The sequence below is a fragment of the Alternaria arborescens genome (assembly GCF_004154835.1).
Source record: "Alternaria arborescens strain FERA 675 chromosome Unknown contig_4, whole genome shotgun sequence".
Taxonomy (NCBI): domain Eukaryota; kingdom Fungi; phylum Ascomycota; class Dothideomycetes; order Pleosporales; family Pleosporaceae; genus Alternaria; species Alternaria arborescens.
The window spans coordinates 17255-35266 of NW_021167859.1; the positions used below are offsets into that span (position 1 = coordinate 17255).

Here is an 18012-nt window from a genome sequence, read left to right on the forward strand (position 1 = left end):
ACTGGCTCTAGTTCCGCATGACTGTGTACGAGCACATACTGTCGTACAAATCCAACTAGAGAAACCCATCCACTACCCCACCAAATCCCCCAACTTCACCGCCTCCCCAGCCCCAGCCCCAGCAGCACCCCCAATCCCCACCTCCCTCTTGAACCTCGATAACCAATTCGGAAAGTCCGCCGGCGTCTGATTCCACGGATCATCCCCGTCATACATGATCCACCTCGCCTGATGCTGAATCTCCTCATCGCTCGGAACATGACAATTCGGATTCTTGGGCGAGAGCGTCGACGCCGCCCAGCGCCTCATATCGCTATCGAAGATGCGGTAGAAATTGGTATCATCAGGTAGCAAAGAGCGCAAGCGACCGTACATGTCTACCTGCGTGGCAGTAGTCGTCGTCGATTCAGGCAGCATGGGAGGCGTGTCTTCTGGGAAAGCGGGGAGGGAGGAGGTGAAGAAGTCGTGTGTCTGTTTGGAAGGACTTGCGGTGCCGAGGGCGGAGATTGATGCTTCTTCGTAAGGTGAGTTTGGCCAGGAGAGGTTTAGTAACTGAGTCGAGTCGCTTTCTGTTGGGAAATCGGTGGTGACGGTATCATATATAGCAGCGCGTTGCTTGAAGGGCAAAATCCAGTTTGTGCCAGAGTAGATGCCCTTGACGATCCAGTTCGCAAACACGTCGGATGGTGTGCTAGACTCTTGTTCCATGCGTCGAATGATCTGGCATGCTTCGTTGTACAGTTGTACGTCGTCGAGACTCTCCCCTGCTGTAGTACGCTGGGTGACGAAGCCACGGAGTTGCGCCTCCAAAGGGCATTGTTCGAATAGATGGTCTTTGGCATTTATCCGTAGCGGAAAATGCCTGCTCTCGCGGGAGGATCGGACGGGTTGAAACCTTGCGCGTTCAGTCAACTCAGGAGAAGACATCATCAGGTCTCGAAGCCATGAAACCTCATTAAGACGATCTGGCATGACCGAAGTGGTCTCGGCCGCGAAGATGATACGACAAGCTTCCAGCTGCATAGTATCGTTGTCCGGTAGGTGGCCGTGCTTGTCGAAATAGCGCTGGATAAAGAACTCGGTCTCAACTTTGAGCAGCTCGTATGCGTTTGGCGGGGTACCCCAAGATGGATCGCTGCCTTTCATAGGAATAAGAGTACCTCTTTCCCAATCGATGAGATCTAGTGCGACGTCAGTTTGATAGAATTTCCAAAGACCAGCCGAGCAGTAGCGTACCAGGAGGAATAGCGGTCTCGACTAATGGTACAACAGACGCGTCGAAACCCCAATCTCCTTGCCAACTGGCCATTGTCACACCAGACTTGAAGTGATCAGCGATATGATCGGTTCTTTCCGACCATGTACTCATCGTGATGCCACAGAATCCGCATCTTGACCTGACGTCAGGTATAGGCAGCATCCAGCGGGCCATGGACCAATCCGAAAACTCGACGCCATGCACTAAGCGGAGGTGCTGGACAAGGTGATCTTTGCGGTGAAACGTGCGCTCCTGTAGACTTCTCTCCTGACATGCCGGGTAGTGATGCGCTTCAATATGGGCGTTATCAGGCCGAACCTCACCGCAAAAGACACAACACTGCTCTCCGAGCGACTCCTTGGTAGTACGAGGGCCCTGAAGCGCGCAAATCCATCTCTCGAGTGGTAAATGGAGCGACTTTTCGTGACGCTGCCAGTCGTATTTGGTCTTGAAGACTTCCGTGCAGAAGGTGCATTGGTACGGCATGCTGATAGGCAGGGTAATCTCTGGTTCCAGACGTCGACGTCGGGCGACCCTTTTCTTGCGTGGAGCACGACGCATTTTGAGAGAGTTTTGGGACCCTGATGAGCAATGGCCTGAAAATTCACTCGATTGGGACGTTCTTGCACTGCTTGCTGAGGACATGGCATATGGTGACTGCCATGGCTGATGGTATGCAAAACCCTCAGCATCTTTACCTGAGCACAGTTAGTAGAGTATTCTCACTGAACCAAACAAAGCGCAGTGGTTCCAAGGTTGACAAGATGACTCACGTGAAGTGGAAGCCATGGCACGAGCGATATCGCCAACAGCCGCAGGTTCATGTTCTGGTGGCGACTCTACCCAGCGCTGCATCGGATCTTTGTGGTTCGAGGCCATTTTGACAGCAGGTGTGCCAGGTCTCGGGATGATATCGATGGGAGAGGTGGGTGAGTTCTTTACTTGCGGCGAAGTCGGTCGAACGCTCTGCACTTTGCCACGTCGACGGGCATTCGCAAACCAGTTCGTGAGCTGCGCCTTGTTCAATCCCGTACGATCCTGGAGGGCCAACATCTCACTCTCAGTAGGGTAAGGGTGCTTTTGATGAACAGAAAGCCAATCTTTGAGCGTACGGATGACTTCTCTGGAGAAGCGGCTGCCGAGTTTGGGTCTGGAGATTGAAGCGCTTGGCGTAGGAAAGGGCGACGATGACGCAGTAGAGTTGTTCGACAGATCCAAAAGCGACGAATCCATCATCCAGTTTTCGTTATACTGACAGGATGCAGCGTTAGAAGCTGCCAGTGCTTCGGACAAACCGGCGAAAGTGCCATCGTCCAAGGTTTGATCTGAGCCAAAGTGGTTATCCTGAAAGGCGAAGAAAGCATCCAGATCTGCTGCACTATCCATGTTGACGATTCCTTGAACTTTACGAGCATGAAGAGAGAGAGTTTGCGGGGTAGGAAGGTCGGTTTCCAGGGACACGCTAAGTTGTTCTGATGCTAACGAAAGAAGGGATAGCGCACATGTCAACTACGCCTTACGCTAGGTTCGTTGGAAAACTCCGACCCAAAATATACTTGCTCCGCGCTCGTGTTCATGCTAGCAGTTGATCGTTACAGACGCGAATGTCCACTCCTGGACGCTGTCCTTCCACGTGGTTACTATCTGAATGCATTGCTGAATCATACAAGGCGTATCGGCCGTTGAAACCTTTGCTGCTTCTTGGAGAAGCGGAGAATCAAGGATGATGAAGACAAAAGTCCGTACATGCGCACGTCTATAGGTGCCAGATGTTGTTCGATTACAGCGCGCAACTGTGACAGTCTTCCACGTAGTTGAACATAAAGACTCCAGTTCACATCCGCCTACCCGTCACGGTCAGTACCCAACACTACTCATACAGGTCTACAAGAAACTCACTCATCCACTCCCCCCTTTCCTCAACCTCGCCCAAGGGTCTTCAACAAAGCTGGGCAAGAAGTACGCTGTATCCCCATTCTCCGTCCTGACACCGTTGCGAAGCATATTCAACTCTGCCCGAGAAATTGAAGGACCGCCAAAAGACATCATTTCTCCTGCAGATTGATCGGCTGAAGCTGCCGGAGCTTGAGTAGTTGCAGTCGGAGGCGGGTGTTCAGGAAGATTCTGGCTACGAGCCAGAAAGCTGGCAAGACCTGCGTCTGCCGTTTGATTCTTCTTTTGTTTACCCAGCGCATTACTTTGGGCCTGCAGTTTCTCACTCTTGACATCTTCTGCACTCGCCACCTTTTTTGTTCGGACGCCCAGTGCAGTCGAGTTGGCACCGCTTGCATCATTCGCATCGGGCTTGGCTTTGGGCGAGTGGTCGAATTTACGTTTCTTTGTACCGCCAAACGAAGCAAACCCCATAGCTGCTGCTATCTCGTCGTTTTCCTCGTCGTCCATGTCCATGTTGGCGGATTAGTGGTGTGCCTGTTGAGCTGGGCCGCGACCAAGATCGCGATGAAGAAGCTTGCCTTGCTGAGCTACCGAGACGCGTACGTGCACGGACTGCTCCCTAACATGTCTGCATCGGCACTCGGAGCTTGGCAACTGCTACCTGCACGCACCCCAGCCGCATCCGCATTTCTCATCCCACTATCCCCAAGCCATCACGGAGACCCACACTCCGAGACTACAACGGGGATCCACGCACCGGAAGCAGTATCCCTACCTTCACTACGTATGTTTACATATTTCCGGAAAAACTTACCTATAGACCTCGTTCCAGCAGAGAGCGATGATCTCCACTCCAATGGAGAAGGTCGCATCGTCGGGGCGTTCTTCCTCCGCTCATGATGTCAACCGCAGGCGATATTCACGGGTACTCGCATAGTCGGACCGGAGCCTCGGGTTGCGCGGATGGGCATATAAGCTTCGATGTGATCCTTTGTTGTATGCTTGTGTCCAAGCCACATTCTTAGCATCTTTGGGTTCTCGAGATGAAAGCAGCTCTTCAGGTGTTGTTCGCCTCGCTGGCTGCGGGCTCTGTGCTTCCGAGAGGAGGTAATGACAGTGCAATTCCAGACGACGACTTTGTCTATGTAGATGGACTGCGATTGTATAATGGCGATGGATTATACTATCTTACTGGTAATATCGTCTTCAGGTCTCTTGAAGCCACAGACTGACTATGATCAAGGTATCAACTACTGGGCTTGTATGAATCTCGCCGCAGGTCCATCCGCAGGCGGCAACTACTCGCGCCTAGTCACAGAGCTCGATCAAATGGCATCCAAAGGCATAAACCACCTGCGTATCATGGCCGCATCAGAAGGCGCTCCAACCCCACAGCCTTTTAGAATGAACCCGCCGCTCATGTCCGCCCCGGGCCAGTATAACGAAGACGTCTTCACAGGCCTCGACATCTGCCTGGCGGAGATGTCAAAACGCGGTATGCGCGCCACCATGACGTTGAACAACGAATGGCAATGGAGCGGCGGCTTTGCCCAATACGTCTCCTGGGCCAACAACAACACGGCGATTCCCTACCCAGAGTCCTGGAACCTGACCGCACCACCGCAGCGCGAAACACCTGGAACGGGATGGGGAAACTACACCGAAGAAGGTGTGGACGCGGCTCCATACAGTAACTTTACGCGCTTCGCCAACTTGATCTACAACAACACGCAAGCCGAGACGTGGTACAAAGACCACATCAAAACCGTCATGAGCCGACGCAACACCATTACCGGGCGTTTATACACCGAAGATCCAACCATCATGACCTGGCAACTCGCCAACGAACCCCAGCCGAGTGATGAACTGGGGTACACCGGCCCGTACAACATCTTCCTGGAGCCGAATCCCGACGACCTGCTCTTCCCCTGGGTCGACCGCATATCAGCCTACATCCGGTCTCTAGGCCCCAAGCAGCTCATCAGCGTGGGTCTCGAAGCCAAGCAAGGCGAGTACTACTTCAAGCGGGTCAACAACTTTTCCACAGTTGACTACGCCACGACGCACTGCTGGGTGCAGAACTGGGGCGTGTACGACATGTACAACGCCACCGACGCCAATCTCGTCGCTGCACAAGACTTTGCGCGTGACTTTATGAAGAATTCGAGCCAGTGGGCCAAGGACATTGGCAAACCGGTTTTCCTCGAGGAATTCGGCATGGCGAGGGATAATTGGGAGAATGAGGATAGAGAGTATCCGTATCTGTCGACGGCTTCGACGACGCATAAAGATGCTTACTTTACTACCATTATTGGCGCCGTCATGGACGAGTTTCGTAATGGCGGCGCGTACATTGGTACCTCACCATGGGCTTACGGCGGTATCTGGAGACCCGAGACGCAGCTTGCGAATGAGTTTGGGATGGTGTGGGCGGGCGACCCACCGCATGAGAGTCCTGGGTGGTATGATTTGTACGATGACGATCATGCCATGGAGATTGTGAGTGCGCAGCAGAAGATGATCAAGATGTGGATTGAGAAGCAAGGAAAGAACCAGACGGGTTATTAGCTAGATTTAGCAAGTAAAGAAGAGTTAATTCTTCTTGCCAAAGTATCAAGTCTTATCGATTGAGCTGAGTGGGTGGACGTCTCCCTCGTCTCTGGCGCATATCGTCTCCTTTTCAAGCCCGAAGAGATCATGTTCCTCGTAACGCACGTGGTACCACAACTCAGATGAATGATATACTGCTATGCTGCCATGTAAACCTATGACATTTCCTTTGTTATCATACATCAACCCCTCTCTTACAAGAATCTGGTTGGCGAACTCTTCTTCAACACCAACGGATGCCTATGCACACTAGGCATAAGCCCCAACCCAACCGCCCTCCGTATCGCCTTAGCAATCTTCCTCTGATTCTTAGGCCGTAAGCCCGTATCCTTTGAATGCTTTATCCGGCCCATCTCCGTCATGTACTCGGACATCATGGTAAAGTTCTTGTACTCCAAGACGGGATTGATGCCCAATACATCAAAAGCATCTTGCTGCGGCTTCTTGCGCCCGTACTTCCACTTCTTCTGCTCGGTCCCGCTAAGGTCGTGTGGCGCGTACACGTCGCCGGGCTGCCATTTGCGGTATATCTGGCGCTGGTACTGGGCTATGCGTTCGGATTCGGCAAGCTCGCGCGAGGGCGTGGTGCTGTCGAGACCGGCGCCGCGGGCGAAGCGCGACAAGGCGGAGGTGGGAGGGGGCGTGGACGGGGACTTGGATGGGGACTTGGATGGGGAACTCGAAGGGAATGGAGCACCGGTGTTGGAAGGGTGGCGGCCGGCGGTGGAGGTTTTGAGGATGTCGAGGACGTCTTCTGTGGGTGGTGTTAGATTCATGTCTGTGTGTGTGTGTGTGGAATGGAGGGATTGTCGGCTCACCTTGCTTCTTCGAGGCTGAAGAGAAGTAGCGCATGCAGGTCCTGCCTGCCGAGGGTAGGGGCCGAAGTGGTAATCGCATGACGGACATGTTGGCAGGTGGTGTGTCGCCGTTGTCGTCGTCGTGGTGACTTTTCGGGATGCGATGCGGAGCGGCCTCGGTGGTCGGAGGTTGGACTTTCTTAGCGCCATATGATTTCACGGCAGAGAAGAGCTTCCCGCAATGCTCCCCTCACTTGCACCTTCACCCCGCGCTCTATTTCCGTCTCGTCTTCTTCGTGTAGATACTGTTCCTCCGCCCATGGATACCCTGTTCGTGTAGATACAATCTTCCTCGGTGCGCCAATTGCACCCAAACAACTACGTCACTACACTTTTTGTCCACCACTTGGCCAACTTCGCCGCCATGCCCTCGCACCTGACCCGCGTCGTTTTCCGCAACATCATCGCCAACGAGCCGCTGCTATACCGAGGATGTCGCTACCGAGCCCTTCGACCCCGCGTGGTTACACAGCACGGCGCCCGCTCGCTCCCACAAACCCAGCGGCGGACCTTCTTTGGAGATTTGTTCAAACAGCGTCGGAAGCTCAAGCCCGCAGAGGCTCCGCCCGGACTGAGCAAGATGGCCGAGGTGTCATATGCGCAGGCGAATTCCGTCAGGCCGCCGAAACCGAGCGAGGTCGCGGATGCAATCAAAGACTTCTTTGCGCAGAGAAAAGGCGCCTTCGAGGACTGGCACGTAGCGAGCGCACATCAAGCCTTTCAATATCTGCTGGGAAATCCAAGAGAAGACGGGCAGCCGTGGTTGAATAGGCAGGATCTTGAGAATGTCATGGAGAAACTGCTGGACACTTCAAAGCGGCCTGAAGTTTTGGGCAATGCGCACATTATGTTCGGCCGGCTTGTCGTTGATCAAATGGCCAAGTTGATGGAGCAGCAGTCAGACAAGGGGGCGGATGAGAAGAAGAAGAAAGTGGAACACATGGGCATCCCACTCGACATGTACACCAAGTGGAAACAGATCCAAGTGCTGTCTTTGTTCGGCGCGACTACCGAAGCGAGAGACATGGCGGTGCACGCGTTCAAATACGACGCAACTGCAAGTTCTCGGATACGTCATACCATACTGGCTGCCTGGCACACCATACTTGGTGGAGTCATCCGCGAGGGCGATTTGAACGAGGTATCCAAGACTGTGGATGCTTTCAAAGAAGCCTCGATGCCCTTGACCAAACCCGCTCAAAACAAACTTGTGACATTCTACGCTGAGCGTAGAGACCTGGACAAGGCCAAGTTCTGGTATGCCCAGCCTGTTTACACCAAGCTCAACCAGGAGCCTACGCAGCCATTGGGGAGCACCAGCTCTGCACTGCTCAAGGCTTGTGCCGCAGAGGGCGATTTGACCTTTGGTCAGCAGGTAATCGCAACTATGCTCAAAGATGACATGCCATCCAAAGATTCATGGGACGCAATCTTTCTCTGGTCCGTCGCTATCGGCAAAGGCCCAGACGAAATCGCACGCATGATGGATGTTCTAGTACGCCGGAATGACGAAGCACGGCGCAAGGACCCGACCACCCCCGTGATACGGCCAGACACTACAACTATCAATGCCTTGGTAGAGCATTGCATGTCGAAACAAGACCCGTACATGGCCGAGCGCTACATTGTCTTAGGAGAAAAGCGCGGGATCCACCCCGACGAGACCACCTATATGATGCAGATGCAATACCGCATCTCCGTTGGAGACCTCGATGGGGCTAGGGCTGCCTACTTCAACCTACAAGGCTTCTTTTCTGGTGACAAGCGCAGTGTTGCAGTCATCAACGAACTCATCCGCGTCCTCTGCGTATCGAAACAACATCACTTTGATGAGCTCATGGCCATGGTCGACGACCTTCATGAGCGCAAAGCCAACTTTGAACCAGAGACTGTCGCAGCACTTACCCTTCTTCATCTCCGGAGAGGGGAAATCCATGACGCCATGGACCTCCTCCAAGTGCACGCACACCAGTACTCCCCCGAACAGCGGACAACCATCCAAGACGCGCTTTGCGTCTTCATCCACGACGGCGAAACCAGCACAGCAGATGCCTGGGACGGATACCAAATCCTACGCAACGTCTTCCCCGAAACACCCCGAGAAGTCCGCATTCCCATCATGAACGAATTCTTCAGTCGCAACCGTTCCGACATGGCATGCCACGTCTTCTTCCACATGCGCAACCACGTTTCCCCAACGCACACAGCAACCCGCGACGTCTACATTGCAGCCTTCACCGGCTTCGCGCGCTGCCAGGACGCCGAGTCGCTCGAACTCGCGCACAATCAACTCAAACTCGACCTCAATGTCGAAATGGATACGCAGCTGCGCAACGCCCTCATGCTGGCGTATGCGGCGACGGGCGAGAACCGGAAAGCACTCGGCTTTTGGCGCGAGATTTGCGAGTCGAGAGAAGGGCCGAGTTATAATAGTCTGGCGATTGCGTTTAGAGCGACCGAGGGGACGCACGCTGGAGGTGAGCATGCGAGGGCGATTTGGAAGAGGCTGAGGGAGCAGGATGTTGAGATTGATAAGAGGATTTGGACGGCGTATTTGTGTGCTGTGGCGAGGAATCATAATCATGATGAGGCGTTGCAGTTGGTTGAGAGTGTGGAGGAGGATTGGGGCTGGAGACCAGATTTGGATATGTGAGTTCTTTGTTTTTTTTCTCTGTCCCCTTCTTCTCACCCCAACTGCGTTTTTCTTGGGATGGTTCAGAGAATAAGTTTTTTTTGCTAACGAACGACAAAATTAGTCTGGGTGGCTGGTTTAATTGCACGGCGAATATCGAGAGGCAGCGCAGGGTCGAGGAGTGGATCAAGAAGAGGTATCCTGAGGTGTGGGCTGAGATGGAGGCCCTGGGCCATTGGGTCACTATGGATGGATTTGGCTATCGGCAGTATAATATTAATCGGGATCTTGATCCGTAGAAGGGAGACAATGGGTGGGGTTTGGTGGACTGGGGAGGCGGAGAGGAGAATGGTGGACGCTTCTCTCTCTCTCTCTCCTGTCTCCTCTGCTGATTCCCCTGAGCCTTGTAGCGCAGAGGTGTTATATATAGCATTTGGCATCTCGTAGACGCAGGCTGTGTTTGAATATAGGAGGGGAAGGAGGGAAATCAGTTGGTCGTCCTTTCTTCCATTACTTCGGTGATGCTGGGTGTCTCTTGTCTGTCTCCTGTCTGCTGCTTCCCTTTTCACGTCACTCGTTTGGAGCTCGATTTGTTGCGTGCATTCACAAGGTATGTTCCTGTTGCGATGCCGCGAACCATTGGCAGTGCTTCAACGCAGGCTACTAGTATGAAGTTGAGAGTGGCTTGTCGGTCATGGGTCATCGCAATACCATGGTTGAATGGATGGGTCTACCTGGCCATCTCGCATTCTTTTCGCGCTGTCCCTCTTACTCTTCACTCGCATCTTGTTTCCCCTACTGGTCGAAGCTCCGTTTGTCACTCACATGGTAAGGGCGCGCCTATCTACCGCCCTCTTTGGCCTCGCTGTCGCTCTATATCAATTTCCTCGTTTTCCTCTCCTACTTCTTTCTCTTCCACCTACTCTCTCTACTCTACTTCTTTTCTCAACTTGGCTGTCGAAGCCACTACCAAGACTATTCGGTAGCTCTAGAGCTGCTACTATAGCTGACTCAGTCCATCGCTGTTTCGGTCGGTCCAGCGACTGATTGGACAACGTAAGTGACTTGTTCGTCCGCAATAAGCTACAGAACCGTTAGAAAAAAACCCCGCAGTAGTGATCATGCGAGTCCATAATCTCCTCGCTAGTTTGCTCGGCCTCGCCGGTCTTGCCATCGCTGCGCCCACACCACAGTCCTCTGCCATCCAGCTCGCCCGCGACGTCTTTCAACCCACAGTCGAGTCCGAGCTTGTGCCTGGAGCGCCCCCTCAATGTAGTACCTTGGATCCCGAAAAATGGCTTATTCATGTCTGCGGCCACCACATCATCACCAACCTTCTGGGCGTCAACTTGCTGAACCATTGTACGGCCCTTAGTCGCGCTGTTGCACATGAAGTCACTGATACGTCTCAATCAGACGGCATTATCTGCTATTTCTACGATGGCAGTAATCACTGTAACAGCGAGCATATGATCTCGACCATTAACCGCCATACCGAGATCCCTGCCCCGTTCGGTAAGCGGGCTGGGTTTGTAATGTGCAGGAGAAGACAGATAGGAGATGTTGCTGAGATTGAGGCCAGAGGGGAGGATGACTCCTCTCCTGACCTTGGCTCTTTCGTTCAGCCCGACGAAAGCCGAGCACTCGTCTCTCCAGTCTCCAACTGCATCACACCCGACTCCAGGAACCACTTTTTGAACATCTGCACCGAGGATTCCTACGGCAACGCTTTTCCAAACAGGTGGATAGATACGTGTGTGCAGCTTTCTCCAAATGTTGCGCATCATGTCACGATCATCGTTCAGAAGGTGGGATTGATGTGCAAGTTCTACGACGACAGCAACGGGTGCAGCGGCAATGTACGGTATATCACCAGGACCAAGGATAAGCCCCATAGGTTTGAGCCACCCGCAGAGTTTGGGAATGACCTCAAGTACGCGTTGTGTCGAAGGGGCGAGTGGAAGAGGGATGCTGTCGAGCTTGAGCTTGAGACCCACGACGAAGATGTGACTCTCGATATGACCATTGATCAGTCTACCAGGACGGATACCAATGAAGTCACCACCTCCACCAAGACGCAGTATCTCCTTGCGAGGATCTCCAGCGACATTACCAGTAGCGAGCTCAAGGAGAACTCCATGTACATCTGTACCAAGCTCAGTGATCGCGTCGGCCGTCGCGTCACACATACGACCCAGCATAACTTTGTTGCCTGCCAATTCTTCGCATTGAACTGCGATGGCGCTCCTCTCCTCACCCTTAAATCCAATATGCTCGGATATCTTGATCAGGCCATCTAATCTGACATTGGCAGCCAAATCACACATGTCAAGTGTGGAATTTATGGCTTTCCTCACGTCAGTGCACGAGACGAGGATACTTCCTCTGAAGTCGCCATTCCCACTGCCTCCAAAGCAGATCTGCCACTCATCGCCAAAATCACCAGTAGCACTACTAGCATGGATATTGATGAGGGACTTGCTGACCGTTGTAAAAAGCTCAACAACCACGTGGCTCACGATGTAAAATACACTTCTCTACGACACGACATCATCTGCGTCTTTTACGAGAACAACGGCTGCAGAGCTGGTCGCAAGCCTCTTGTCGCTATCAGGCCCAAGGACGCGGCTTACTCAGACGAACCGATGGCGTCGGACCTTGGCAAGAAGATGACACACGTCAAGTGTGGTATCTGGAACATGCCTGATGAGACGGAGATGCCTCACGGCTCTGTTGACATGTATGCGCGCGATGAAGATGCGTTCGCCGCCGCCGACATTATATACGCCACAGACCCAGATACTGCCGACGATTCGGCCGTCACCGACGTCGTGTACGCCACGCACATGTACGCAGATACTCGGGTCTCATCTATCGAGGAAAGCGCTCTGGGTCAATGCTACCGGCTTCCCAACGAAACGATCAAGCAAGTTACTTGGATCGAGCAGCCGCAAGGCTACGTCTGCGGCTACTACCAGCGCGACTGCCAGGATGGCAATGTTTTGCGCACCCTTGATACTCGGAAGGCGAGGTGGTCGTACCCGACTGAGCCGGAGGTAGGCATGCAGATTGAGTACGCAATGTGCAAGCAGTCTTTTGACAAGCGCGATGGTCCTGTGATGAGCGAGGGCACGGTTGTGAACTCGCCGTTGTCCGTTGGGGCTTCGTCGTCAGTCACTCTAGATTTGCAAATTCTTAAACCTCCTGCTCTCGAACGGGTTCAGCTTCGCATCGGCGAGGATCTAGGCAATGCACACATTCGCAAGGTGGTCAGCGCATTGAACGGCTGCGTCGACTTTCCTACACCCATGTACTCCGATTCAATCCACTCCCTCGAGCAGTCCGGCCGCTCTGAATGCTCATTCTATAGCAAGCCCGCGTGTCCTGGTGCTCCCGTCCTCCATACCCTGAATCCAGAGGAGAAAGACCTGAAACAGCCTACCGAACTTGCGCAGCAAATCAACTCAGCACAGTGTGCCGTCTTGGAGTCACTCGAGATCCCACCCGCGAGCATTCAGACCCGTAGTGAACTTCTCCCCCAAGTCAAAGCAAATGACATTCAAGTGACCGTTGGCCACTCCGTCTCAGCACTGAGCACCTCATCTCTCAAAGTCGCCGACCTGTATATCTGCAACGAGGCCAATCTTGACCCTGCACACTGCACCATTCTACACACTCTCAACCAATGTATAGCCTTCCCAGGACCTTTTGCCTACCAAACCAAGGTCATCACGCAAGCCAAGGGCTCACTCTGCAAATACTACACCAAGCCCGGCTGCATGGACGGCGACTTATACTTTAGCTATATGTCGAACTCAACCCAAGATGCACGGCTCATCGGATGGGGTGTAGAGAAACTAGCCGGAGTATGGTGTGGCGGCACCGGTGCTACCTCGACGGCCGACATAAGCGCAGTCAACACACGCACCTCCATCGGTTCCTCCACTATCGGTCCCTCCAACCTGGCGAAGCGCGGTAACCCCCTTTATCACTGGTCCACCTCCCCTGGCTTCACATCCATCTGCCGCCAACGCAACTTCGCCTTCTGCACCAACAACGCCGTCAACGCGCTGTACCAATGCGTCAGCTTTGCTCCTGCAGACCAGGGCCCGGCATCCATGATCCAGTATGCTGGCGTGTATTGTAAATGGTATGCTGATTCTGGATGCGCGAGTGGGGAGCATAAGCCGTACGATTTCCTTGATTCGCGCAAGGGGGATGCTTATGCGGATGGACTTTCTAGGCTCTATCGGAGCGTCAAGTGTGAAAAGGATGCCTGGTAGACGGGTATCGAGAGCTCCCGAGCGACTTTTGGAAGTGGTTTGGTCACTGTATGGATGAGGGTTAGTTGAATGGGCCCGCCATTTCATTGTGCTCTGGTGGGCGACATGGTGGCCTTTCTAGCTTCTTTAGGTACACAATGAATCTCTTAGTAAGGAACGGATTGACTGTGCTCTACTCTTTCTGTTGTGAGGATTAATTCGCCTACACACTATTTGTTCTCCTCATTGCTCCTTCATGATGTTGGAAGGCTTGAGGGTGGATTAGTGGATGAGAGAGTCAAAGGAGGGATGTGAGTGAAAAGCGGAAGGGAGAAGGAAGGAAAGCTGTAGCACTAGCAACACACGGAAGCAAAATATGACGAGAGATACCACGCTGCTGGTAATATCTGTGCATATCGTAGAGCTAACAGTCTTCGTACAAGGCATTTCTAAACCCCGCTATAAGTCCGCAAGGCAGTGACGTCACCACTCACGCTCTCCTAAACAGCCCTTGTGTATTGGAGCTGCATCGATGATAATATGCGATCAACAATAAAACATCTGATCGTGCAGGATCCGGCGCTAACCTACGCATCGCCAAGTTGTAGTCTGGGGTCAAGCCTTAATCATTCGGCACATTCGCCTCCTTCACATAGTACCCTGTCGTTCCTTCATATGAAACACTTGACTTGAAACAGTGATAACGCTTCAGAGCCATTGTAACCCCTACCAATCACGCATGTACCGGTATGTGCGGGATCGACGCGGGTGCGCGCATCAACACGGTGCTTATCCCTGCAAAGCTGACCGGAACCGGGACGATCTTTTCATTACCGCATGGTTGCCTAGGCATGTCATCTCTACCTACATGACTATTCACACATATGACCACCATTAACCCACCATATTTGCTCTAGCAATCACCAAGGAAACATCGTCGCTATCAGCGGGTAGAATTGAGACCCAAGAAGGCCGTGGTAGCGACTCCTCTTCCGCTTTAGGCGACAGTGGATAGCGCAAACACTTGTCACGACCAGAATAACATCTTGACAAATTTCCAGGGTTGTTTCCGTCCTTGTGGTCTTCACAATCACACTCTACCAGTCTCAGTACTGATTTTATCCAACAGTCGATCCTGCTCCAACTTGCGCTGAACATGGAACCTGCCACTCAGACACCTGGGGACGTCAAAGTCGTCCCTACTACACCACATGTCAAAGCGACTCAGACCATCGATGCAGAGCATACGCCGCCAACGCCTTCCAAGCCAAAAACAAAGGAAATCATACCCATACTGAATTACGAAACAACAGATTTCACAATCATCTGCGAGGGCCAGCGATTCGCAACGCACAAAGGCGTTCTCAAAGCCTCATCACCATACTTTGCGCGCATGTTTCGTTTCCACGGCAGCGTACATATGATCAACCGAATCGACGGCTGAACAATGCTAACCCAATCCCAGGAGAGCAACGACAAGGAAGTAGAAATTCCCGACGTCGACGCCATCACCATGAAGCATGTCCTTGACTTTATGTATACATCAACCTACCAGTTTCCCGAAGGCACACCAATACCATCGACAGACTACTGCAACCACAGTACCTTTGCTCTCTTGCACGGTCCTGATAAAGGCCCGCAGATCTTCAAGCGCAAATGTCCTTGTGCTGGCAAGTCGCTGTCCGCATCTCATCTTCTCCTTCACGTGCATGTCTACACCGTCGCCGACTACTTCGACATGGACGATCTGAAGATCTACGCACGACAGGGGGTGGCAGACATTCTGCATGTGTATTGGCAGTGCAAAGGCTTGGATCTAGCTGATGCGTTGGAAGAGGCTTTCACGTCTACGCCGGACGACGACACAGGAATTAGGGATGTGCTTGTAGATGCGATGAAGGAGCATCCAGGACTGGTAGTTGATGAGGGTGATGTGGAGGATTGGTTGGAGGAGCATCCTGAAGTGCGTGAGAGGGTCCACTGGGATGACTACATGAAACCGCTCAAGCGGGGGGGAGAAAACGTAGACGAGAAGGCAGTTGAATCCGCGTGGGCGATGCGTCGAACGCGTTTCGGGATTAGCGTTCCATCACCTGACTGATGACGGAATGATTTCCATGCAGATCTCCACCAACCAGATATCCATATTGCGAGTTTCTCTTTCTCGCTCATATCCCTGAACTTTCCGCGCGTTTCGCATGTGAGAAGGCTGGGCATGAGTTTGGTCTCGAGTACGAAAGCGATAGGATGGATTATCCAATCGATGAATCTCCGTATCATTGACGACTGGCCAGGTCATTCCAGTCGTTACATCACACAAGGCTAATGGCATCACCAGATTACGAACCGAGGCCTAGTTCACGATACCCAGGCGCAGTTTGACAGCGAATGGATTAAGAATATCATTGCACACGTATTGTGTCCTTACAAATACGACTCACTGACCATCATGTTAAAGAGCGCCAGCTAGGGTCGCGCTGGCTACACAACTTCTCTCTGCGAACTATGCATCGCAGTCTTCTCACCGATATCCTCTTGCAGCTTGTCCTCTGGTGTGAATTCGAATACTAAAAAAACAAGTTAGTCATGGAGAAACCAGAGTAGTGAGGAAGGGGACACGGGAACTTACAATCGACGGTAGCAGTGCGGAACTTGCGGGCAGGCGTCTTCTTCTTGAAGAGGTAGTCGATCTCAGCAAAGGACCGGTCCTTGGTCTCAGGAAGGAAGAAGAAGATCCAGATCACCCAGAGCAAGCAGAAGCCAAAGTAGAACATGCCAGTCTTCGCACCCCAATTCCATGCGGTGGGATCGTTGTTGAGCATGCGGGGGTTGAGCTGCTGCACAGCAATCTGGCCACAGACGTAGAGGGAACGACCGATGACGATGGTCTGAGCACGAACACGGGACGCGGACATTTCACCCACGATGACATAGGTGGTCGGGCCGAGAGAGATCTTGAAAGCGATTTGGACGAAAATGAGGAAAACAGCGACGGGGATGGCAACTTCAGTGGTGGAATCCACGGCGAAACCCATGATGCCAACGACAAGCATGCAGAGGCCGATGGATGCAGAACCGAAGAGGTAGAAGGTACGGCGGCCAACCCGGCCCATTGCCCAGATAGCGATTGCGGTGGCGAAGATGTTGACTGACTGGATGCCCATGGTGTAGCTGAAGGCGTTGGGAGCACTCATACCAATAGCGCGGAGCATCTGTGCGGCATAGTTGGTGATGGACTGGCCGTTGAAGATCTGGATGATCCAGGCCATGGAGACAATGAACGTACGGCGCTTGTTCTCGCCGCGGAAACAGTCAGCATAGCTAGCGTTCTCGGCTTCCATTTTTTCCATCTCATTGGTGTGCTTCATGAGGGCAAGAGTCTCGCGCATCGATTGCTCGGTGTAGTGTCCTGGGCGGGCCAGACGGCGTAGACTCTTCTCGCATTCTTCAATCTTGCCACGGCGAATCAGGTACCATGGTGACTCGGGGGCGAACCACGCAACAAGGAAAAGAGGTGGAATCCACATCCACTGGAGACCGTAAGGGATCTTCCAGCCGGCGTCGCTTTCAATGGTGATAGTGCCTTTGAGCACACCCGCGGCCAAGAACGAGCCAGCACCCCAGCACATGGATACCCAGGCAGTAAGGTAGCCACGCATGGCGGTGGGAGCGATTTCAGCGGCGTAGGCGGTGGTAAGGGTTTGGAAGATACCCCATGGGATACCGCACAAGATGTTACCGACGAGAAGCATTTCTACACTTGTTGAGAAGAAGAGAATGAAAATGGTGGCTGCCATGAGGGCCATTGCGCCCTAAAGGAGAGAATGATTAGCGGATATCCAGATATTGTTGTCACGAAGAGACCTACCAAGTACACCCTGCGAGAACCGTAGCGAGACTGTAGGTAACCATTGACCAGGAGACCGAGGATGGATCCAACGTTGTTACCGGCGCCGATGATTGTTTGCCATTGTGTCGAGACAACCAAGTCGCCGTCGGCGTTGTAAGTGTTACCGAACCTCCGCTGGTAGGCGGGATGGGCAAAGAAGTTGTTGATGAGACCGACATCCATCCCCTCCATGACCAGAGCCATGGATAAAAGACAGGAATAGATGGCGGCAGGCCGGTAGCGCTTGAAAAGCTCCCCACGTGGCAGCTGAGTCTCTGCCTCAGAGGCGGAGACAGCAGCCTCGACGAGCTGCTGCTGCGTCGAGTGAACGCCCGCATCGAAAGAGTCTGGCCGTGGCACCGACTCCATCTTGGCGGGATCCTGCACCGTAGTCATTGCGATATCAGCCAAAGGGAACTGAGGCCGTGGTCCAGTCAACTACACCAGAGGCCTGATGCGATGCTTAGAAGATTCGCGGTGCGCGAGTCCACCAGGCGATGTTGGTGAGGAGGAAAGAAGGGAGAGGGAGAGTGCTGATCCGTACAAGGGGTGTGAGTATTAGGTTTCTATATGTTGCACCCTCGGCCACCACTGGCCCGAAATCTCTT

General features: G+C 53.0%; 8 protein-coding genes across 8 annotated transcripts; 4 read left to right on the plus strand and 4 right to left on the minus strand.

The window, feature by feature from the left end:
- Positions 1 to 72: 72 nt before the first annotated feature.
- Positions 73 to 2644, minus strand: AA0111_g2077 (hypothetical protein; the record flags this gene model as incomplete). Its single annotated transcript, XM_028647808.1, has 3 exons — positions 73 to 1181; positions 1237 to 1956; positions 2032 to 2644. 3 exons carry the CDS (start codon positions 2642 to 2644, stop codon positions 73 to 75), a joined length of 2442 nt encoding a protein of 813 aa, XP_028510183.1.
- A 513-nt stretch (positions 2645 to 3157) lies between these two features.
- On the minus strand, positions 3158 to 3667 carry AA0111_g2078 (hypothetical protein; the record flags this gene model as incomplete). The annotated part of the gene is made up of 1 exon (XM_028647809.1): positions 3158 to 3667. The coding sequence occupies one exon, from the start codon at positions 3665 to 3667 to the stop codon at positions 3158 to 3160; it is 510 nt and encodes a 169-aa protein (XP_028510180.1).
- Positions 3668 to 4197: 530 nt separating this feature from the next.
- On the plus strand, positions 4198 to 5722 carry AA0111_g2079 (hypothetical protein; the record flags this gene model as incomplete). Its single annotated transcript, XM_028647810.1, has 2 exons — positions 4198 to 4348; positions 4398 to 5722. 2 exons carry the CDS (start codon positions 4198 to 4200, stop codon positions 5720 to 5722), a joined length of 1476 nt encoding a protein of 491 aa, XP_028510179.1.
- A 236-nt stretch (positions 5723 to 5958) lies between these two features.
- On the minus strand, positions 5959 to 6670 carry AA0111_g2080 (hypothetical protein; the record flags this gene model as incomplete). Its single annotated transcript, XM_028647812.1, has 2 exons — positions 5959 to 6518; positions 6583 to 6670. 2 exons carry the CDS (start codon positions 6668 to 6670, stop codon positions 5959 to 5961), a joined length of 648 nt encoding a protein of 215 aa, XP_028509875.1.
- Positions 6671 to 6985: 315 nt separating this feature from the next.
- On the plus strand, positions 6986 to 9274 carry AA0111_g2081 (hypothetical protein; the record flags this gene model as incomplete). The annotated part of the gene is made up of 1 exon (XM_028647813.1): positions 6986 to 9274. The coding sequence occupies one exon, from the start codon at positions 6986 to 6988 to the stop codon at positions 9272 to 9274; it is 2289 nt and encodes a 762-aa protein (XP_028509876.1).
- A 1100-nt stretch (positions 9275 to 10374) lies between these two features.
- Positions 10375 to 13536, plus strand: AA0111_g2082 (hypothetical protein; the record flags this gene model as incomplete). Its single annotated transcript, XM_028647814.1, has 3 exons — positions 10375 to 10615; positions 10670 to 11393; positions 11568 to 13536. 3 exons carry the CDS (start codon positions 10375 to 10377, stop codon positions 13534 to 13536), a joined length of 2934 nt encoding a protein of 977 aa, XP_028509877.1.
- A 1135-nt stretch (positions 13537 to 14671) lies between these two features.
- Positions 14672 to 15616, plus strand: AA0111_g2083 (hypothetical protein; the record flags this gene model as incomplete). Its single annotated transcript, XM_028647815.1, has 2 exons — positions 14672 to 14929; positions 14981 to 15616. The coding sequence occupies 2 exons, from the start codon at positions 14672 to 14674 to the stop codon at positions 15614 to 15616; spliced, it is 894 nt and encodes a 297-aa protein (XP_028509878.1).
- Positions 15617 to 15996: 380 nt separating this feature from the next.
- Positions 15997 to 17800, minus strand: AA0111_g2084 (Maltose permease; the record flags this gene model as incomplete). Its single annotated transcript, XM_028647816.1, has 3 exons — positions 15997 to 16082; positions 16145 to 17327; positions 17384 to 17800. 3 exons carry the CDS (start codon positions 17798 to 17800, stop codon positions 15997 to 15999), a joined length of 1686 nt encoding a protein of 561 aa, XP_028509879.1.
- Positions 17801 to 18012: the final 212 nt, after the last annotated feature.